Source organism: Psammomys obesus, unplaced genomic scaffold, assembly GCF_907164565.1.
Source record: "Psammomys obesus unplaced genomic scaffold, mPsaObe1.curated_primary_1811, whole genome shotgun sequence".
NCBI lineage: Eukaryota > Metazoa > Chordata > Mammalia > Rodentia > Muridae > Psammomys > Psammomys obesus.
In genome coordinates this window covers 18,141,709-18,159,143 of record NW_026592510.1, presented here as the reverse complement: position 1 = coordinate 18,159,143, position 17,435 = coordinate 18,141,709, and the positions used below count along the sequence as shown (strand labels likewise).

Genomic DNA, 17,435 nt, shown 5'->3' with positions numbered 1-17,435 from the left:
CCTTCCCCCAGTCCACTGATAGGGGAGGTCCTCCTCCCCTTCCATCTGACCCTTGCCTATTAGGTCTCATCAGGCTGCATGCTCTTCCTCTGTGACCTGGTAAGGCTGCTCCCCCCTCAGGGGAAGGTGATCAATGAGCCAGTCTCTGAGTTCATGTCAGAGACAGTCCCTGTTCTCCTTACTAGGGAACCCACTTGGATACTGAACTGCCAAGGGCTACATCTGAGCAGGGGTTCTAGATTATCTCCATGCATGGTCCTTGGTTGGAATATCAGTCTCAGAAAAGACCCCTGTGCCCATAGTTTTTGTTCTGTTGCTCTCCTTGTGGAGATCCTGTTCCTTCCAGGTCTTTCTGTCTCCCCCTTCTTTCATAAGATTCCCTGCACTCTGCCCAAAGTTTGGTTATAAGTCTCAGCATCTGCTTTGATACACTGCTGGGTAGAGTCTTTCAGAGACCCTCTGTGGTAGGCTCCTGTCCTGTTTCCTGTTTTTTCCCTCTTCCAATGTCCACCCTGTTGAAACTGGATTTTTGAAATCCTGAGGACTTGAGAGCCTTAAGCAATTAAAGGAGAGACAGGAAGGAACACTTCAGTTTGAAACTTTATTATACATGGGTGGTAACTGCTGTTGTCACTAACATTCAACTGGGTGAAATGCACATAAATGTATTATTTATTTACCCAAGAGTTCATGTAGTCTAGAAATTCATTCTGAGATTCTAAATGCTTTCACCCAACAAAGCAGTGTGGGAAGATCTTTAATTAACACAGAATAAATTGCATTTTAGTAATCTGTGGGTTATTTGGCTGACATTCCACTTTAGGGTTGTTATTAAACAAAGAGTTTTTTTTTTTTTTTGCTGTTTTTGCTATCAAAAAAAAGAGAGATTAAAATAAGAAGGTACTTCTATGTTTTATTTCTGCATGTATTACTAAATTCTGCCTCCTGGAATAAACATTTAATGAAAAACCAGTCAATATACCTCATGGTAGTTCTAGCAAAATAGGTGCTAAATTTCTGGATATTTTGGGTTTGGATAGTATTTCTTTCTGAAATTGTTTGTCTTGGATCCACTGAGTCAGATGAATCATCCTTGCAGAACTCACAAAATATACACTTCGCAGAACTTAACCTCCTAAAGGATTGGCCTGTCTTCCCTAAGCAGACAGTTCATCTGTGGGATACTTAGCTTGAATGAAGGAATTTCTCAAAGGGAGAAGTCCTACAAAGAAAGCATCAAATGTCCCTCTGAAGTCTGAAATTCACTATTTTTTTTTCACTTGAACCATTCTTATGGTTTCCTACAGATTGTGAATTCCAAGATTCCTATGATAATATCCTCTTTAAGTAGAATCCACAAGGACTGGTTTGATCTCTTGCTCCTTGTCTCCCTCCTTACCTCCACCCTCCCCTCTCTACCTTTGTGAGCGTGTATGTGGCAGCTGGAGATTGATATCAGGCTTGATTGCTCTCTGCCTTGCAGATGGAGGCAGGCTCTTCCACTTGATCCCAGAGCACGCTGATACACTAGTCTAGTTACATAGCTCGTTCTAGGAACTCCTTGTCTCTGTCTATAGCATGCTGGACTACAGGTGGGCCACCACACATACCCTGTGGGTGCTGGAGGCTTGAATTTCAGACCTCATGTTTGCACAGCACGCGTGTGACCTACTGATGCATCGCTCTAGCCCAGATAATGCTCTTTTTCCCTTCTCTTAGAGGTGCTGGGTTTGGAATGCAGGATCTTGCATCATGCTAGGCAAACCAAACCTGTTGCTACTGACTTGTATCTATAGTTTTCCTTTAAAGTAAGTCATGATGAAATTAGTAAATAAAGGAAGCAGAATGTGTGCAGCGAAACCTTGTCAGTGCTGTGCTGTTTGTGTATGTAGGACAGGTGACATCAAAGTGGAAGCAAGTCATCTCCATTGGAGAGTTTTTTTTTTTTTGTGAGCCTTTTGAAGGTATGATAAATGATCTGTTCCTTTGTTTTCCTTTACCCCAGCCCCTTAGCTCCGTGGAAGTTAAAACAAATGATCAGGGTTTGAAAATGAAGAGCTTCCTCTAAGACTGTCTTTTCAGAGATCCCCAGAGAGACTCTGTGTTCTGAAGACACTCCAAACATCTAGGGTCTAGGAGCGTGGCTTGGTGGTAGAGTCTTTGCCTGGCACGTGTGACCTGTAGGTTTCAATCACCAGCACTGCAGAGAAAAGAACTATATCATGAGCCTGGATCATTCATGAATGGTGGCTGTTGCCAGGCACACCTCTGGATGCTTCTTTGTATTTTTCCACTTTACTAAGATCTAAGATTGGATGTAAAAGCTAATTTTAGCTTAGGGTGAAGGAAATTGAGGCCAACACTGCTTTGCCTTTTCCTCCTCCAAGGCCAAAACCCCAAACAAACCCAAACCAACCCAACCAACCAACTAAACAAAAAAAACCGCAAAACCCAAACAAACAAAAATACAAAAGCAAAGAAAAAATACCCAAGCCAGGCACAGTAGCACATGCCTGTAGTCCCAGCACTCAGAGAGGCAGAGGCAGGCGAATTGCCATGGGTTTAAGGCTAGCCTGCTCTACAAAGCGTGTCATGGATAGAGAAACTCTGTCTCAAACTCCTCCCCACTGCTGTAAAAAGGAAAAAGTACCCCCATCTATGGAAGCAGCTACAGTACCTTATCTGCTCTGTGTAGCTCAGTTGGGCCTGGCCTCCTGAGCACTGATATTAAAAGCCTTTGCTACAGTTTTGAGCTAAGATACAGGAACCGCAGGAAGAAAGCTTCTATGTTCTTGTTATGTCACGGACTTCCTGCTTATCCCTTTGAAAAGAAAATTCTATACCATGGTACCTGTAGGTCCATTTTGAATGTGTTCATTTTGTTGCATTTTTGTTCATTCAACAATCCTTGTGCCAGAACCTAGAGCAACGTAAATGACTGGCACTGGGCCTACAATCCCTGTAGTTTTAGGACAAAGTGGACCTGTAAGGCCATTACATCATATTATGAGGAGTCCTGTGAGGGAGATTTGGAGGGTTCTATATTGTTCTGTGGTGAAAACACAAGGAAGTTGAGTTGCCAACAACCAAAAAGCTAATTTTAGCCTGTGGTATGGCTTTATGGAGACCTAATAATCCTTAGAAGAAATTTAAGCTTTTAATGAATAAACTTCCCAATAGCTCTCTGACAGAGTGTTACAATTTTAACTATTGTTTTGGTGCTAGCATTGAACCCTGGGCTATGCATGCTAAGCACACATTTTACCACTGAGCTGTGCACCCAGATGAGCTTGCATTGGCTATCCTTTTCATATCTGCAAATGAACAAACAGATGTGACAGAATTCAGTTAGAAAGTCTACTCACAGAGCTGTTATCTAGTCCTTGAAAAGGTGAGGCTGAGGGACTGGCAAGGCGGCTTAGGAGTTAGGAGCACTGGCTGCTCTCGGAAAACCTGGATTCGATTCCCAGCACACACATGGTTACTCACAACGGTGGAAGACTCCGGTTCCAGGGAATCTGCTTCCTCTTCAGTCTTGACCTTTATTGTCTCTTTTTTCTCCCTTTATTGTTACTTTTCTTTTTTCCCTTTTAATTAATTTATTTTTTTATATATTACAATTTATTCCCTTTGTATCTCAGCTATAGCCTGCTCCCTTATCCCCTCCCAATCCCACTCTTCCTCTCTATTCTCCTCCCATGCCCCTCCCCGAGTCCACTGATAGGGGAGGTCCTCCTCCCCTTCCATCTGACCCTAGACTATCAGGTCTCATCAGGACTGGCTGCATTGTCCTCCCCTGTGGCCTGGAAAGGCTGCCCCCCTCAGGGGGCAGTGACCAAAGAGCAGGCCACTGAGTTCATGTCAGAGATAACCCCTGTTCCCCTTACTAGGGTACCCACTTGGATACTGAGCTGCCATGGGCTACATATGAGCAGGGGGTCTAGGTTATCTCCATGTATGGTCCTTGGTTGGAGTATCAGGTAAAATTGTTGATGTTTTTAATAGGAATGGAGTCTAATGATTCTAAATGATTGTACCATTTATCATTATAATAAATATCATGAGCTCATATCCATTTAGTTTATTTTAAATTCTGTGACTTTAGATTTTTCCAGATTTACATTTTCTGTGTTTCCCCCCATTTATTGAGTGCTTCTTAATATATAAAAATAGTTGTAGACCCTGCAAAAGGGATAGGAGGATAGATGGCCTTAAGGTGATCCTGGCCTTCGCTTGGGAAGTTTTGCTTAAATGAATATAAATGTTAGAGGCACAAGATACAACTGCCCCCTCTTTCTTCCAATTAAAATCTAGACTCTGTCGTCTTTGTTGTATTCAGTAGTAAACTCTCCGATTTAGAGTGTGTGCACTTAGAATAAGGATGCTTCCCTCACGTTCTGTTATAGTTTGTGTGAGTCAACGTTACATCCACACTTCCAATATTAGGTCATATGGCACCAAAATATTTTCCTATTAGAGGGCTGGAGGGATGCGGTAAGAGTATTTGATGATCTTTCTGAGGGCTTGGTTTCAGTTCCCAGGACCCACACGGTGACTCACAACTCCAATTCCATGGAATCTGATGCTGTTTTTTTGCCATTCTGGTGCAGCAAAGCATGCATCTCCTACATATCCACATGTGCAGGCAAAACACTTTTACACACACACACACACACAATAACATCTTTAAAAAAAAGCAAAAGTTTTTTTTTTTTCATATTGTGACAAAGTCAAGATTATATGTTAGTTGGGTTCAATGGTGCTTTCATTGTCTTGTGTTTCCAGACTTCTAATGTAGCTTGTAGTGGAGGTTGGATAGGACCTGAGTTTTGTAGGATGGAAGGCATTTTGTTAGAAGGAAAACTGAGCCCCACTGAGTGCTTAGCCTGTTTTGGTTTTGTTGGTCTTCAGAGTGTGTGTGTGTGTGTGTGTGTGTGTGTGTGTGTGTGTGTGCATATGTGTGGTTGTGCATGCGGTAGCCACAGACTGATGTTTGTGTTTTCCTGTATGGCTGAGTCAGCCGGGTTAGCTCTTTTTAGGTTCCAGGGATCTTTTCTTTTCCTCCCAGGGCATGGATCACAGGTGCATGCCAGCACGCCTGGCTTTCCTGCTGAGACTTAGGATCTGAACTGTGGTCCCGATGTTACACAGCAAGCGCTTTGCCAACCGTGCTGTGTCGCCAGCCCCCACTCTTGGTGCTTTAATGAATACCAGGATAATTACACATATCTTGCCTACTTGAATTACAGGAGATATACCGCACTGTCACCTCATTACAACTGATCACAAAATAATGTTTTTCTGTTGCAGAAATCCTGGATTGAAGGAGTATTTTACAAGAGAGAGTGTAACAAATTCATACCCAGCTCAAAAGACCCTCACAGGTACAGTTTTTCAATTATGTTCTTGTTTTTAGAAGCACTATGCTTCAAGTGCTGTTTGAAGAGATTTAGAAATATCACCTGTGTTTGCTGCTATCTAAGAAGTAAGGCTATTTACTCATTTCAATGAGTTTCATCCTTTACTCCATAAAAGTGTGCCATGAATATTACAGGAAGCCTAGAAAGAGAAAGGATTTTGGCAGTTACTTCATAATAGCCCCAGTGCCTCGCCAATATGTTCCTGTTAAAAGTCTATTTAAAGAAGTAGTCAACTAAAAAGAGGAAAAAAATTACATATAACAACAGCACTTGCTGCACTGTGGTGGATTCCACCCCATGTGGCACCCTTGGAGGCCAGACGGGTGTCATAGGGATATAAGGCTGTAGCTCACCAAGTTTGGGCAAATACTTTTTACTGTCTCCATATTGACTATTCAGAATGTTGTGACTATTCTTTATCTCAACGAAAGGATCCATGGGAAATGATGACTGTTGAGGACACATTAGGGACACTGTAGCGATCCAAAGGGGTCACCAGACTTCGTTTTATTTTCTTTCAGGGGCCTTTGGGTTTATGTAGATTGTAGGCAGCAGGGCTGAGTTAGAGAACTCTGAGTTCTGGACAACCCTATGGAAACTCTACTTGTAGAACAAAGTTCAACAAAGGCAGCTGGTGAGAAACAGGGGAAGAAAGGTCTACGGAAAATTCCTCAGGGTAATCAGGTCCATGAAGTTAGGACTGGATGTCATTGACCTGGTGGAAAATGGATAGGGAAATGGAAGATAAACATTTTAATTAGGGTAGCCAGTCTATTTTAAATTCCCTTGTGCCACTGGCCTTATATTCATTTAAAGTTTAGAAGTCATGAGTCCATGGAGAACATGGTAAGGTCCTTTGGCAAGGACTAAAATGGTGTTCTTTGTCTTAGTTAAACATTGACGAGTCCCACCCTCACTGAATCACCTATGGTTGGTAAACCCTGTGATTGGAAATTTTTATTTTACCTGTTTACAAAATGTTTATGGGATGCCAAGGTAACAGCCCTCCCCATTCATCTTTTATAGTGTCATGTGATGTGATGATAGGTGTAGCAAAGCAGACTGAGTTCCAAGACACTCCTCTCACTTTAAGTGGGAAATCATCTTCATAATCTCCTTGGACCCCAGGAAAACTGACAAAATACCAAGTGTGCTTAGCCCTACAATGCAAGGAGCATGTTGAATCTGGAGCAGACTTCAGTGTTGGGGCACATATATAGTGTGCCTGAGGCCTTGCCATCCATCTCCAGTATCAGAGAAAAGAAAACCATTGCCCCTGTATTTACTTTAAGATAGGGTATCAGTATGCGGCCTGGGTTGGCCTTAAATTCATCATTCTCCTGCCTCAGCTCCTTGGGTGCTGGTTCTACAGACACATGCCACTATGCTTGGCTCCACTGATCATAACTCTATGAAGGATCCAAGACTTCCTACGTGTAATAAAGGAAGAAAAAACAAGTTTCTATGTTTATGTGATTACAAAAATTTGATAGATGACTGTGGCCATTCTTCTCATACAGTTCATTTTTCTGGGTTCCAGTAAGGTTCTCAAGAAGCATAGTGTTTTTGACATTATAAATGGTAGTGCATTTGTCACCTTTCATCCATGTGACGAAATGGATGGGGGAAGCATTTAGGAAGGAAGGACTTATTTTGACTTTCAACTTCAGAAGCTCTCAGTACAGCGTGTAGGGTAGTCCACTCTGTCACCTGTGTGTGGCAAGATCTTGTTTACGTTGTTCAGACATGAAAACAGAAACTGTGGTTGGAAAGAGTAGTAAGTCATTACCTTCAAGGGCCTGCCATTAAGGGAAATATTTCTGCCAGGTAAGCCCCACCTCCTAAAGACTGTAACCTTCCAATAGCACCGCAAGCTGGGGATTGTGGGGCTGGAAATCAGCCTTCCAAAATGTTAGCCTGTGGTGGAGTCAGAGTCACACAATAAAACTAGCATTTCACTACTTAGTATCAACAAAAATTTCTCCCTTTTATTAAATCGTTTTTAGCTCCTAATAAAAAACAAATAGGCTTGGTTTTAACTTCCTTTTCTCTTTTTTACTTTACTTTTTAATTTTTTTAATTATTAATTACACTTCATTCACTTTGTATCCCTCCTGTAGCTCCCTCCTTCCTCCCCTCCCAATCTCTTCCTTCCTCCCCCTTCTCCCCACATGCCCGAATGCCTCTCCCCAAGTCCACTGATAGGGGAGGTCTTCTTTTCCTTCCTTCTGATCCTATTTTATTAGGTCTCAGCAGGAGTGGCTGCATTGTATTCCTCTGTGGCCTGGTAAGGCTGCTCCCCCCTCAGGGGGAGGTGATCAAAGAGCAGGTCAATCAGTTCATGTCAGAGACAGTCCCTGTTCTCCTTACTATGGAACCCACTTGGAGACTGAACTGCCATGGGCTACATCTGAGCAGGAGTTCTTTGTTATCTCCATGCATGCTACTTGGTTGGAATATTCCAGAATTGCTAAAACAATCCTCTACAATAAAAGATCTTCTGGAGGTATCTCCATCCCTGATCTCAAGCTGTACTATAGAGCAACAGTAATAAAAACTGCATGGTACTGGCATAGAAACAGAATGGTGGATCAATGGAACCGAATAGAAGACCCAAAAATAAACCCACACACTATGGACACTTGATTTTTGACAAAAATGAAAAAACCATACAATGGAAAAAAGATAGCATCTTCAACAAATGGTACTGGTCTAACTGGATGTCTACATATAGAAAAATGCAAGTAGATCCATACTTACCACCCTGCACAAAACTAAAGTCCAAATGGATCAAAGACCTCAACATAAAACCAGACACACTAAACCGCTTAGAAGAAAAAGTGAGGAAGAGCCTGGAACTCATTGGCACAGGAGACAATTTCCTCGACGGACCACCACCAGCACAGGCTCTAAGATCAACGATTGATAAATGGGACCTCATGAAACTGAAAAGTTTCTGTAAAACAAAGGACACTGTCGTCAGAACAAAATGACTGCCTACAGACTATGAAAGGATCTTCACTAACCCTATATCTGACAGAGGACTAATATCCAGTATATATAAAGAACTAAAGAAGTTAAAAAGCAACAAATCAAGTAATACAATTAAAAAATGAGGAACAGAGCTAAACAGTATAATCCATAGAGGAATATCGAATGGCTGAGAAACACTTAAAGAAATGCTCAAAGTCACTAGTCATCAGGGAAACGCAAATCAAAACAACCCTGAGATTTCACCTTACACTCATTAGAATGGCTAAGATCAAAAAACTCAAGTGACAACAAATGCTGGAGAGGTTGTGGAGACAGGGGAACCTTCCTCCACTGCTGGTGGGAATGTAAACTTGTACAACTACCCTGGAAATCAATCTGGCACTTTCTCAGACAACTAAGAATAGCGCTTCCTCAAGATCCAGCTATCCCACTCTTAGGCATATATCTAAAAGAGGCTCAAATACACAATAAGGACATTTGCTCAGCCATGTTTGTAGCAGCTTTATTTGTAATAGTCAGAAGCTGGAAACAAGCCAGATGCCCCTCAACTGAGGAATGGATACAGAAATTGTGGTACATCTACATAATGGAATACTACTCAGCAATAAAAAACAGGAAATCATGAAATTTGCAGGTAAATGGTGGGAACTGGAAAAGATCATCCTGAGTGAGCTATCCCAGAAGCAGAAAGATACACATGGTATATACTCACTTATATAGACATATAATATAGGACAAACCTACTAAAATCTGTACACCTAAAGAAACTAATCAAGAGGGAGGACTCTGGCTAAAATACTCAATCCCCATCCACAAAGGCAAAGAGGATGGACATCAGAAGAAGGAGAAAACAGGAAACAAGTTAGGAGCCTGCCACAGAGGGCCTCTGAAAGGCTCTTCCCTGAAGACTATCAAAGCAGATGCTAAGACTTATGGCCAACCTTTGGGCAGAGTGCAGGGAATCTTACGAAAGAGGTGGGAAATAGTAAGATCTGGAGAGGACAGAGCTCCCCAAGGAGAGCAACAGAACCAAAAAAATCTGAGTACAGGGGTCTTTCCTGAGACTGATTCTCCTTTTTATTTTTAAGAAAATACACAAAGGCTGAAAAAAAGAGAAATGAAGGTTAGAATGGCAGGTTCTGAACAGCTTATTTTATGAAAATAAAATTTTATGATCCTTATTTTATGAAAAATGTATATTTTTTCTTGTAAAAAAACTATGGTTTTTAAAAATTACTTTACACTGAAAATATGACCATTGATGACTAAATCCTGGAAGCTTTTCTGAATTGTAAAGAGGAAAATTAATAAGGAAATTAATTATACTTATATTAAGTCCTGAATCATTTTACAAATTCAATAAAATACTCATCAATATCTTGAAAGAATTTTCAAAGGATTTGAAAAAATTTATATGGATGTATATGTGTCTAGAAAAGGAAAGCAATTTTAACCCTTCTTTCTTTTTCTTTGTTTGATTTAATAAAGTTGTATTTTCCCAAACGCGCAACTGATTGAACTTGCTCATGCATCTTCGCTAGCAGCTGGGGCATCAACACCCTTTGTGTCTCTGGTGTAAATTTCTTGGGCTCTGTGCTTTGAAAGCAGCTTGATAAGTCCTTTACTCAGTAGCTCCTAAAGGGCTGCCCTGGCCAAAGAACTGGCTCTCTCAGAGACCACAGCTGGAGCAATAAGCTTATAGTTGGGAACTTCCTTGATTGTTGAGGTTGCCCCTAATTTTTCCTTTGGACCACTTCTTTTTGGCCTTGCCAACAGACTTACTTACTGGGTCTTTGTCTTTTTTGGCTGACTTTCTGGCATCCTTCTTCTTGTCATCCTTGGGCAGCATGGCGAAGCTCAGAAAGTGGTGACGACCACTACAGCCTCATTAAGATATTGGGGGAAAAAAGCTCTTTCCTTCTTTTATTTATTTATTTTGACACTAGAGATGGAGCCTAGGACTTCACAGAGTCCCAGCTAAGAAAAGTAGAATAGTATATGAAAGAAGACTAAGACATACAGGACTCTCTTTGGAGATGGCATGATGCATTACCAAGCAATAATGCTGAGAACTGGCCCTGGAGCTCTGCAGAAGAGCCTTGCATGTGCAAGGCCTTAGATTCCACTGTTAGCACTGTGCTGAACAAATAAGCCAATAAGCAAAGCAAACCAGACCAAATGAAACTAACAAAACAAATCAACTAAAACAAATGAAACCAAACCAAACAGAGTCAAAGCAAGCCAATTTAAACTAATCAAAGCAAGTAAATGAAACCAAACCCACAACCCAAACCAATCAAACCAAAACAAATTAACCAAACCAAACCAACCAAACCAACTAAACAAAACTAACCAAGTCAACTAAGCAGAACCAACCAAAAGAAACTAACCAAACCAAACCAAACTAACCAAATAAAACCGATCAAACTAACTAACCGCATAAGTAAAAAATACTCCTACAAAACAGTGTTAATGAAGCAGAGTGGCACTGGACAGGAGCACAGGTAGATCAACAACAGTGTTTGATCTGATATTGTTATACACACGTGCACACACACTGAGACAGTATCTCTTGTAGCCCAGGGTGGCCTGGAACGCAATATGTCACAGAGCATGACATTGAACTTCTGATCTTCCTCATTCCACCCCTGAAGTGTAGGAATTATAGCTGTGTGCCATCATACCCAGTTTATGAGGTACTAGGGATAGAACCCAGAGCCTCGTGTGTGCTAGGCAAACACTCGACTGACTGAGCTACATCGCTGGTCCTGTTTTATGGCTGTAAAATATTTAAAAATATGCTTTACTACTTGATTGCCTAGAGCTTTGGGTTATCTTCATTGTTTAGTACCTGGAATAACAATGATAATAGTGAGACCTAACCTGTGATGGTTGGCCTCCATCATCAACTTGATTGGATTAAATAACTTTGTCAGTTTGACTGAATTAAGAATCACCTACTGAATTAATGAGGCACACCCCTGGGTGTGTTTATGAGAGTATTTCCAGAGGGGTTTAACTGAAGAGGGAAGACCCACCCAGAACGTGGTTTGCTCATAGGCTAGTCTCAGAATGAATAAAAGGGGAAAGGTTGAGGATTACCATTCTTCTCTCTGGTGCCCGACTGCTGACACTGTGTGAACCGCTGCCTCACACTTTCACCTCCATGACCTACCATCATGATGGACTGTTTCCCCTCCAACTGTGAGCCAAAACAAACCCTTCCTTTTTTCCTAAGTCGCTTTTATCAGGTATCTTGTCACAGCAGTGGGAAGAGTAACTCATGTACTACTTCTATTACATTTACTGCAAAGCACCTGGGAGCATGAGCTACTTCAGATGAATTACTTAAGATAATCCTCTTTTATCACCTTACGGGGCTCATAAACTGTTCGAAATTATTTCTAAATGTGAGAGCTGAGGCTTAGAAGAATCGCTGCATCAATGGTATTCAAATTTAGGTATTTTGATTTCATAGTCCATGTATCGTTAATTTTTTAATTGTTCCTATAATTATGCACAAGGAATGCCACGGAAAGCAAACGATGCGTGGCTATTCAACAACTTTCAGACGGTGGAAAGTGATATTTTCTAGATTAGCATTAAGTTATTATCACATGTATTAGTAAACTAACAATCATTTTTATTTCTTTGACTCAGATGCACTCCAGGCTGCCAAGTCTGCCAGAATTTAGTCAGGTGAGACTTTGACAAATTCGTTTCCTTTTCTTATTAAGGCACTGCGTTAAGAAGTCCTTGGGAGGGTTTCTTCAGACCTCGAGAGCTTTTTTGGAGGTTCAAGCAGGGGCGCTCAGCTCCTCATAAATCTTAGCTTGAGGAACAGTCTCCTCTGTCAGGGAATGCTGTCACCTTCAGTGAAGCGCACAGCTCTGTGAGGGAAACCACGTACAGCGAGGGGGAAAGCAGACGCCTGTGTGCTGGCCAGATCATGGAAACAGCTCTGTTGATGAATGATGAGTGACAGATGTGTCAAGCTGCTCTCAGTGAGGGACTGAGACATCCAAGTGTAAGGCACCTGTTATTTTCCTCTGCAAAGGATGGAGGTACAAAAGGAATGTGTGGTGTGTGAAGGAGGGTACACACGTGTACATGTGTATTTTCGTGTTTTTTTTTTTTTTTTACTTGCTTGAACATGGTACTTGAATCTAGTAGAAATCCTGAGTCATTGAGACACTCGAACATCTTAGGGTATTTGACAAGAACTTTTACCACCACCTAAAACGTGTATGAAACATTACATTTTATTTTTGCTATTATGTTGTATTTGGATATAATGTAGCTCTTTGTTGGCTGCACAGTGAGGTCTTTGACATATGAGTTGCACGTTTCGTGTTTGCATAAAAACAGGCAAAACACCTACAGTGCACAAGAAACAAAACCGAAGTTTTTTTTTTTTTTTTTTGCTTCGCAAACTGTCATAGCGATGCACGTTTTCAAACAGGTACCAGCAAGTGGATTTACTGTTCTCTCTTGTCGGTAGAGCAAAACAAAACATCCTTATTTCCAACTATCCTCTAAAGTTTGTGGGCTTATCCAGTGTTAACTTTAACTCCTATTTTTTTTTTTTATTTTTATATTTTTAAATTTTGAGACAGCCTTGCAGTCTTGGCAACTTGTCTAGGGTAGCCTCCAGTTTCCGACTGTCTGGTCTCAGTCTCACTAGTAGGTGGGGTTCTAGAAGGTTGTCACCACCCCTGACTTACTGGTGTCTTATGTGGTGTTTTCAGGCAGGGTCTCTATAGCCTAGGCTGTCCTTAAAGCTGTTTTTTAGATGTTATTAAACTAGCTAAGGATAACCTTGGACTTCTGACTTTCCCTTCTCTACCCTGTAGGGCTGAGATTATTGGTGTAGACCACCACGCCTGGTGTTTGTGATACTAGATATCAAACCTGGGACTGCTTTCATGCTAACACAAGCACTGTTCCAGTGAAGCAATGTGTCTAGCCCCGGATTTGCATCCTTAGTGCTGAATGTTCGGGTTACTTAGTCATTTATAGTATTTTATAATTATGGACAGAAAAACTAAACAATTTGGTGCATTTATAAATCTACTTCTATCTGACTAGTATTTACTGTGTGGACTGATATGAGCATATAATATTATTTATAAATGAATATATGCATGTGGGGACCATGGTAAAGATTTATGCCTTTGCCAGTGTGGACTTCACATGTTTTACCATGTACCATTACCATTGAACATTTTGGAATGTAGATCCAAACCTATATATTATATGCCTGCTTATTTATAAATTATATAAATATATACTATATATTAATAAAGAGCTATAGAGCAAAAGGAAGAGATAGATGAAGAATATTGAAACATGTTATCAATAGAAAAAGCTTTTGTTTCCCTCACCCCAACTGCTTTTACTTAAAAGGAGGTGGAGTCACATTTGATGGCCTCTGTGGCCCAACTACTTATGAGGCTGAGGCAGTAGAATCACTTGCACCCAAACTAGGAGTTCAAATCTAGTCTGAGCATCCTGGTGAAATTCCATCTAAAATAAAAAGCCAAATGAACAAACAAAACAACAGAAAACGGAGAGAAGAAATAAAGTCCGATAATACATATTTAAGATGTTCTTTCATCGTGTGATTGACCGACTGTATATTCATGTTAAGAAGGAGAAGGACCAAATATATCTGGGCACAGGGTCTTTTCTGAGACTGACATTCAACCAAGGACCATGTATGGATATAATCTAGAACCTCCACTCAGATGTAGCCTGTGGTAGCTCAGTAACCAATTGGTTTCCCATAGTGAGGGGAACAAGGACTATTTCTAACAGGAACTCAATGACTGGCTCTTTGACCTCCCCACCCCTCAAGGGAGGAACAGTTCTGTTAGGCCACAGAGGAGGGCTTTGCAGCCAGTCCTGAAGATACCTGATAAAACAGGATCAGATGAATGGGGAGGAGGTCCCCCCATCAGTGGACTTGGAAAGGGGCACGGTGGAGATGAGGGAGGGAGGGAGGGACTGGGAGGGAATGAGGGAGAGGGACACGGCTGGGATACAGAGTTAATAAAATGTAATTGATAAGAAAAAAATAAAATCATAAAAAAAAGAAAAGGAAAAAAAAAAGGAGAAGTAGGGACTGGCGAGATGGCTTACTGGGTGAAGGGGCTTACTGTCAGGTTTAGTGAGCTGAGCGTGAAAATTTGAGAGTTATGAATATGTGACACCTAGACATCATTCTGAGGATTGGAAACATTGCGCTGATTTTCTCCTCTGAGTGACTTGTTTTCCTGGGTTTAGGTGTTACTGTGGCCGGCTGATTGAAGATCATCATGGGATGGACTTCGCCTGGGACCTCCCAGCGAAGGAAGGCGATGGCAACGAGCAGTGGTCTGTTGAGAAGCACACAACAAAAAGCCCTACAGATGCCTTCGGCACCATTAATTTCCAAGATGGAGAACATATCTACCACTCTAAGGTCTGCCGATAACCCAAAGCATTTCACTAGTTTTGAACAAAAGAGACCCTGCAAATGTCCTTGTAAGGACAGAGAGTCACGTGATGTGGCTTTATTGAAAGGAAATTCATGTCATTGATCCCTTGTCAGATATAGCCCCGTCCTCTCTTCTTTTAGGGATGGGGGGGTGTTTGCATCCCAGGTGTAGGACTAGGTCCGGATGAGTGAATGGTTGACGGTTTAACTAGGTCATGGCACAGTGGGGACCAAGCTGAGCTGAGGCTGCTAGGAGAATTGTGAGCCCTCTGCTTGTTAGTCCCTTGACACGCTGAGGGTAGTTAGATGACAGGTTCAGAGAGTTCATCACCATTTTATTGTTAGGTGGTTTGTGCATTATGGAGTCCAGGTGAGGGTGTTATACCCTCTTTTTTTTTCAATTTGGTGTGTCTAATAAATTCTCACTTTAATACAGCTCTGTGCTTATATTTGGCCTCAGTTAACTTTATAAATTTACAGAGTGGCACCTTTAAAAATTTTAGGGCTAAATGCATCAGCCTGTGCAGTTTATGTGGCCATCAAGGTGATGTGTCATCCTCCCTGTGCATTTACAAGCAAAGCGGAGTCAAATGAGGCTTGTAAAGTGGAATCGCCTGGGTGAGATACAGCCTGTAACTCTAGGGTTTTACACGACATGCAGTGACTTTGCTCAGGGCACAGCAGACAGGAAGAAGTAGGGCAGAGGGACAAAGGTGACAATATCTGCTCAGGATGCACCCAGTGACCTGACTTCTGCCCACAGGCCCTACCTTCTACAGCTTGTACCGTCTCCCACCAACGCCACAGGCTGCGCTGTGGGCCTTTAACGAAGTGCTTTTCCCAAAAGCACATACTGCAGATCCAAACTGTAGCATACAGTGTTAATAGGTCGACTGTCCTTCGGGCGTTCTCTTCTGAGAACGTTAGTGGCCTGCTGTTTTCTTAACAGCAGATTTTCCAGGTGGAGCCACCTCAGGGGAGCTGAGTGCCAATCATGTTCTGCGGGTGACTGTCGGAAGGCTGGATTTAAACGGAAGTTCCTTCGTAAGGTCGCAGTGCAGTTTCTAGAGGAATCTACAGCCTGATTCTTAGATAGTCCTGTGTGCAATTTTTTCTTTAAGTTTGATTCTCCCTCCTTTTGCTGTTTTTTTCCCCCTAAGATATTTGTTTGTTTGTTTATTTATGAATGTGTGTCTGTGTATGTGTGTGGCACAGGTATGTGGGGCTGGTGGAGGCCAGAAGAAGGCACTGGAAGCCCTAGGTCTGGAGTTGCAGGTTGTTGTAAGCCACCTACAGTGGGTGTTAAAGACTGAACTCTGGAAGAACAGCAGATGCTCTTTACCACCTAGCTATTTCTCGCTTTCTTTCTCCTCTCTCTGTCCATATGTCTGTCTGTCTTTTTCTCACTGTTATTGTTTGCTTGTTGCCGTCCTGGGGAAAGAACAAAGCCAAGAGCTCATTATTGCACCACAACCCCAGGCACTATTCATTCTCCACCACCTTCACTTACTCCTTTTTCTTCGCATTCATTGCTTACTGTGTACCTATGTACTCCCTATGGTCCAAAGAGAATAGTTTCCCTGTATTAACATTGTTTGGCATTTGGGGTGGAAATAAACAATAAATACACAGGCCCCACAGAAGTGGAAGAGGCTATGAGAATTTAACACAGGTTCTTTGAGAGAATGTGCAAAGAGATAACCCATTCAGTGAGAGGACACGGTGGGCAATGAGCAAGGCATTCAAAAGTAGAGAAAATAGGCTCCAGTGTTAAGCTGAGATCTGAAGCTTACCCAGGTGAATGGGCCCAATGGAGCACCATGGGTTGGCTTGTACAAGTGTCAAAAAACACTCAGAAAAATTGAAAATAGAGCTAGTCATATCTCCCGATGATTAGCTTTTTTTTTTTTTTTTTGAAAACAAACAAGTTGGTTTATTTTCAGTGTATGGATGCTTGCCTGCATGTATGTCTGCATCGCATATGTGCCTGGTACCCATGGAGGTCAGATGACATCATCAGATGTCCTGGAGCTGGAGTTGCAGGTGGTTGAAACTCTTCGTTTGGATGCTAGGAATTAAGGACCTGCATCTTCTGGAAGAGCAGCCAGTGCCCTTTACCCCTGAGCCATCTCTTCAGCCCTACAACTAGCTGGTTTTAGATTTGGCTTTTGGCTGTCATTACAATGTGTTTACCTGAGTGCGTTTATTACTCTCAGCAGGGCAAGGCTGTCTGGGCCTCTTCTATCCTTCTGGTTCATGTTGGGCAAGACGAAAGCTTGAGGCAGACTATCTTTTGTGTCTCTCTATTACAGTTCCTGTCCCAGAATCCCTTCCATCTTATTATACAAAGGAGAACCTGAGAGAATCTGCCTATTAGGTTCTGCCTGGGGTCGGGGGAGTGACTTCCTTAGAAAAGAAATAGAAGAGAGGTGTTCAGTTGGGCTTCCGGCTGGAAGAGGCCAGTGCAAATAATTTAGTTCTTCATCAGTGTTTATCCAAGGAGCAGGATCTCTTTGGATAGTATGTATGGATAGTGCAGGGAG

General features: G+C 41.9%; 1 protein-coding gene across 1 annotated transcript in view; it reads left to right on the top strand.

The window, feature by feature from the left end:
• The window catches only part of Trpm6 (transient receptor potential cation channel subfamily M member 6), a 129,840-nt gene that overhangs the window by 9,537 nt on the left and 102,868 nt on the right, over positions 1-17,435 (top strand). The window contains exons 2-4 of the mRNA XM_055614178.1: positions 5,311-5,384; positions 12,075-12,113; positions 14,700-14,877. Of these exons, the coding sequence (XP_055470153.1) occupies positions 5,311-5,384; positions 12,075-12,113; positions 14,700-14,877 (291 nt within the window). The remainder of the gene's footprint in view (positions 1-5,310; positions 5,385-12,074; positions 12,114-14,699; positions 14,878-17,435) is intronic.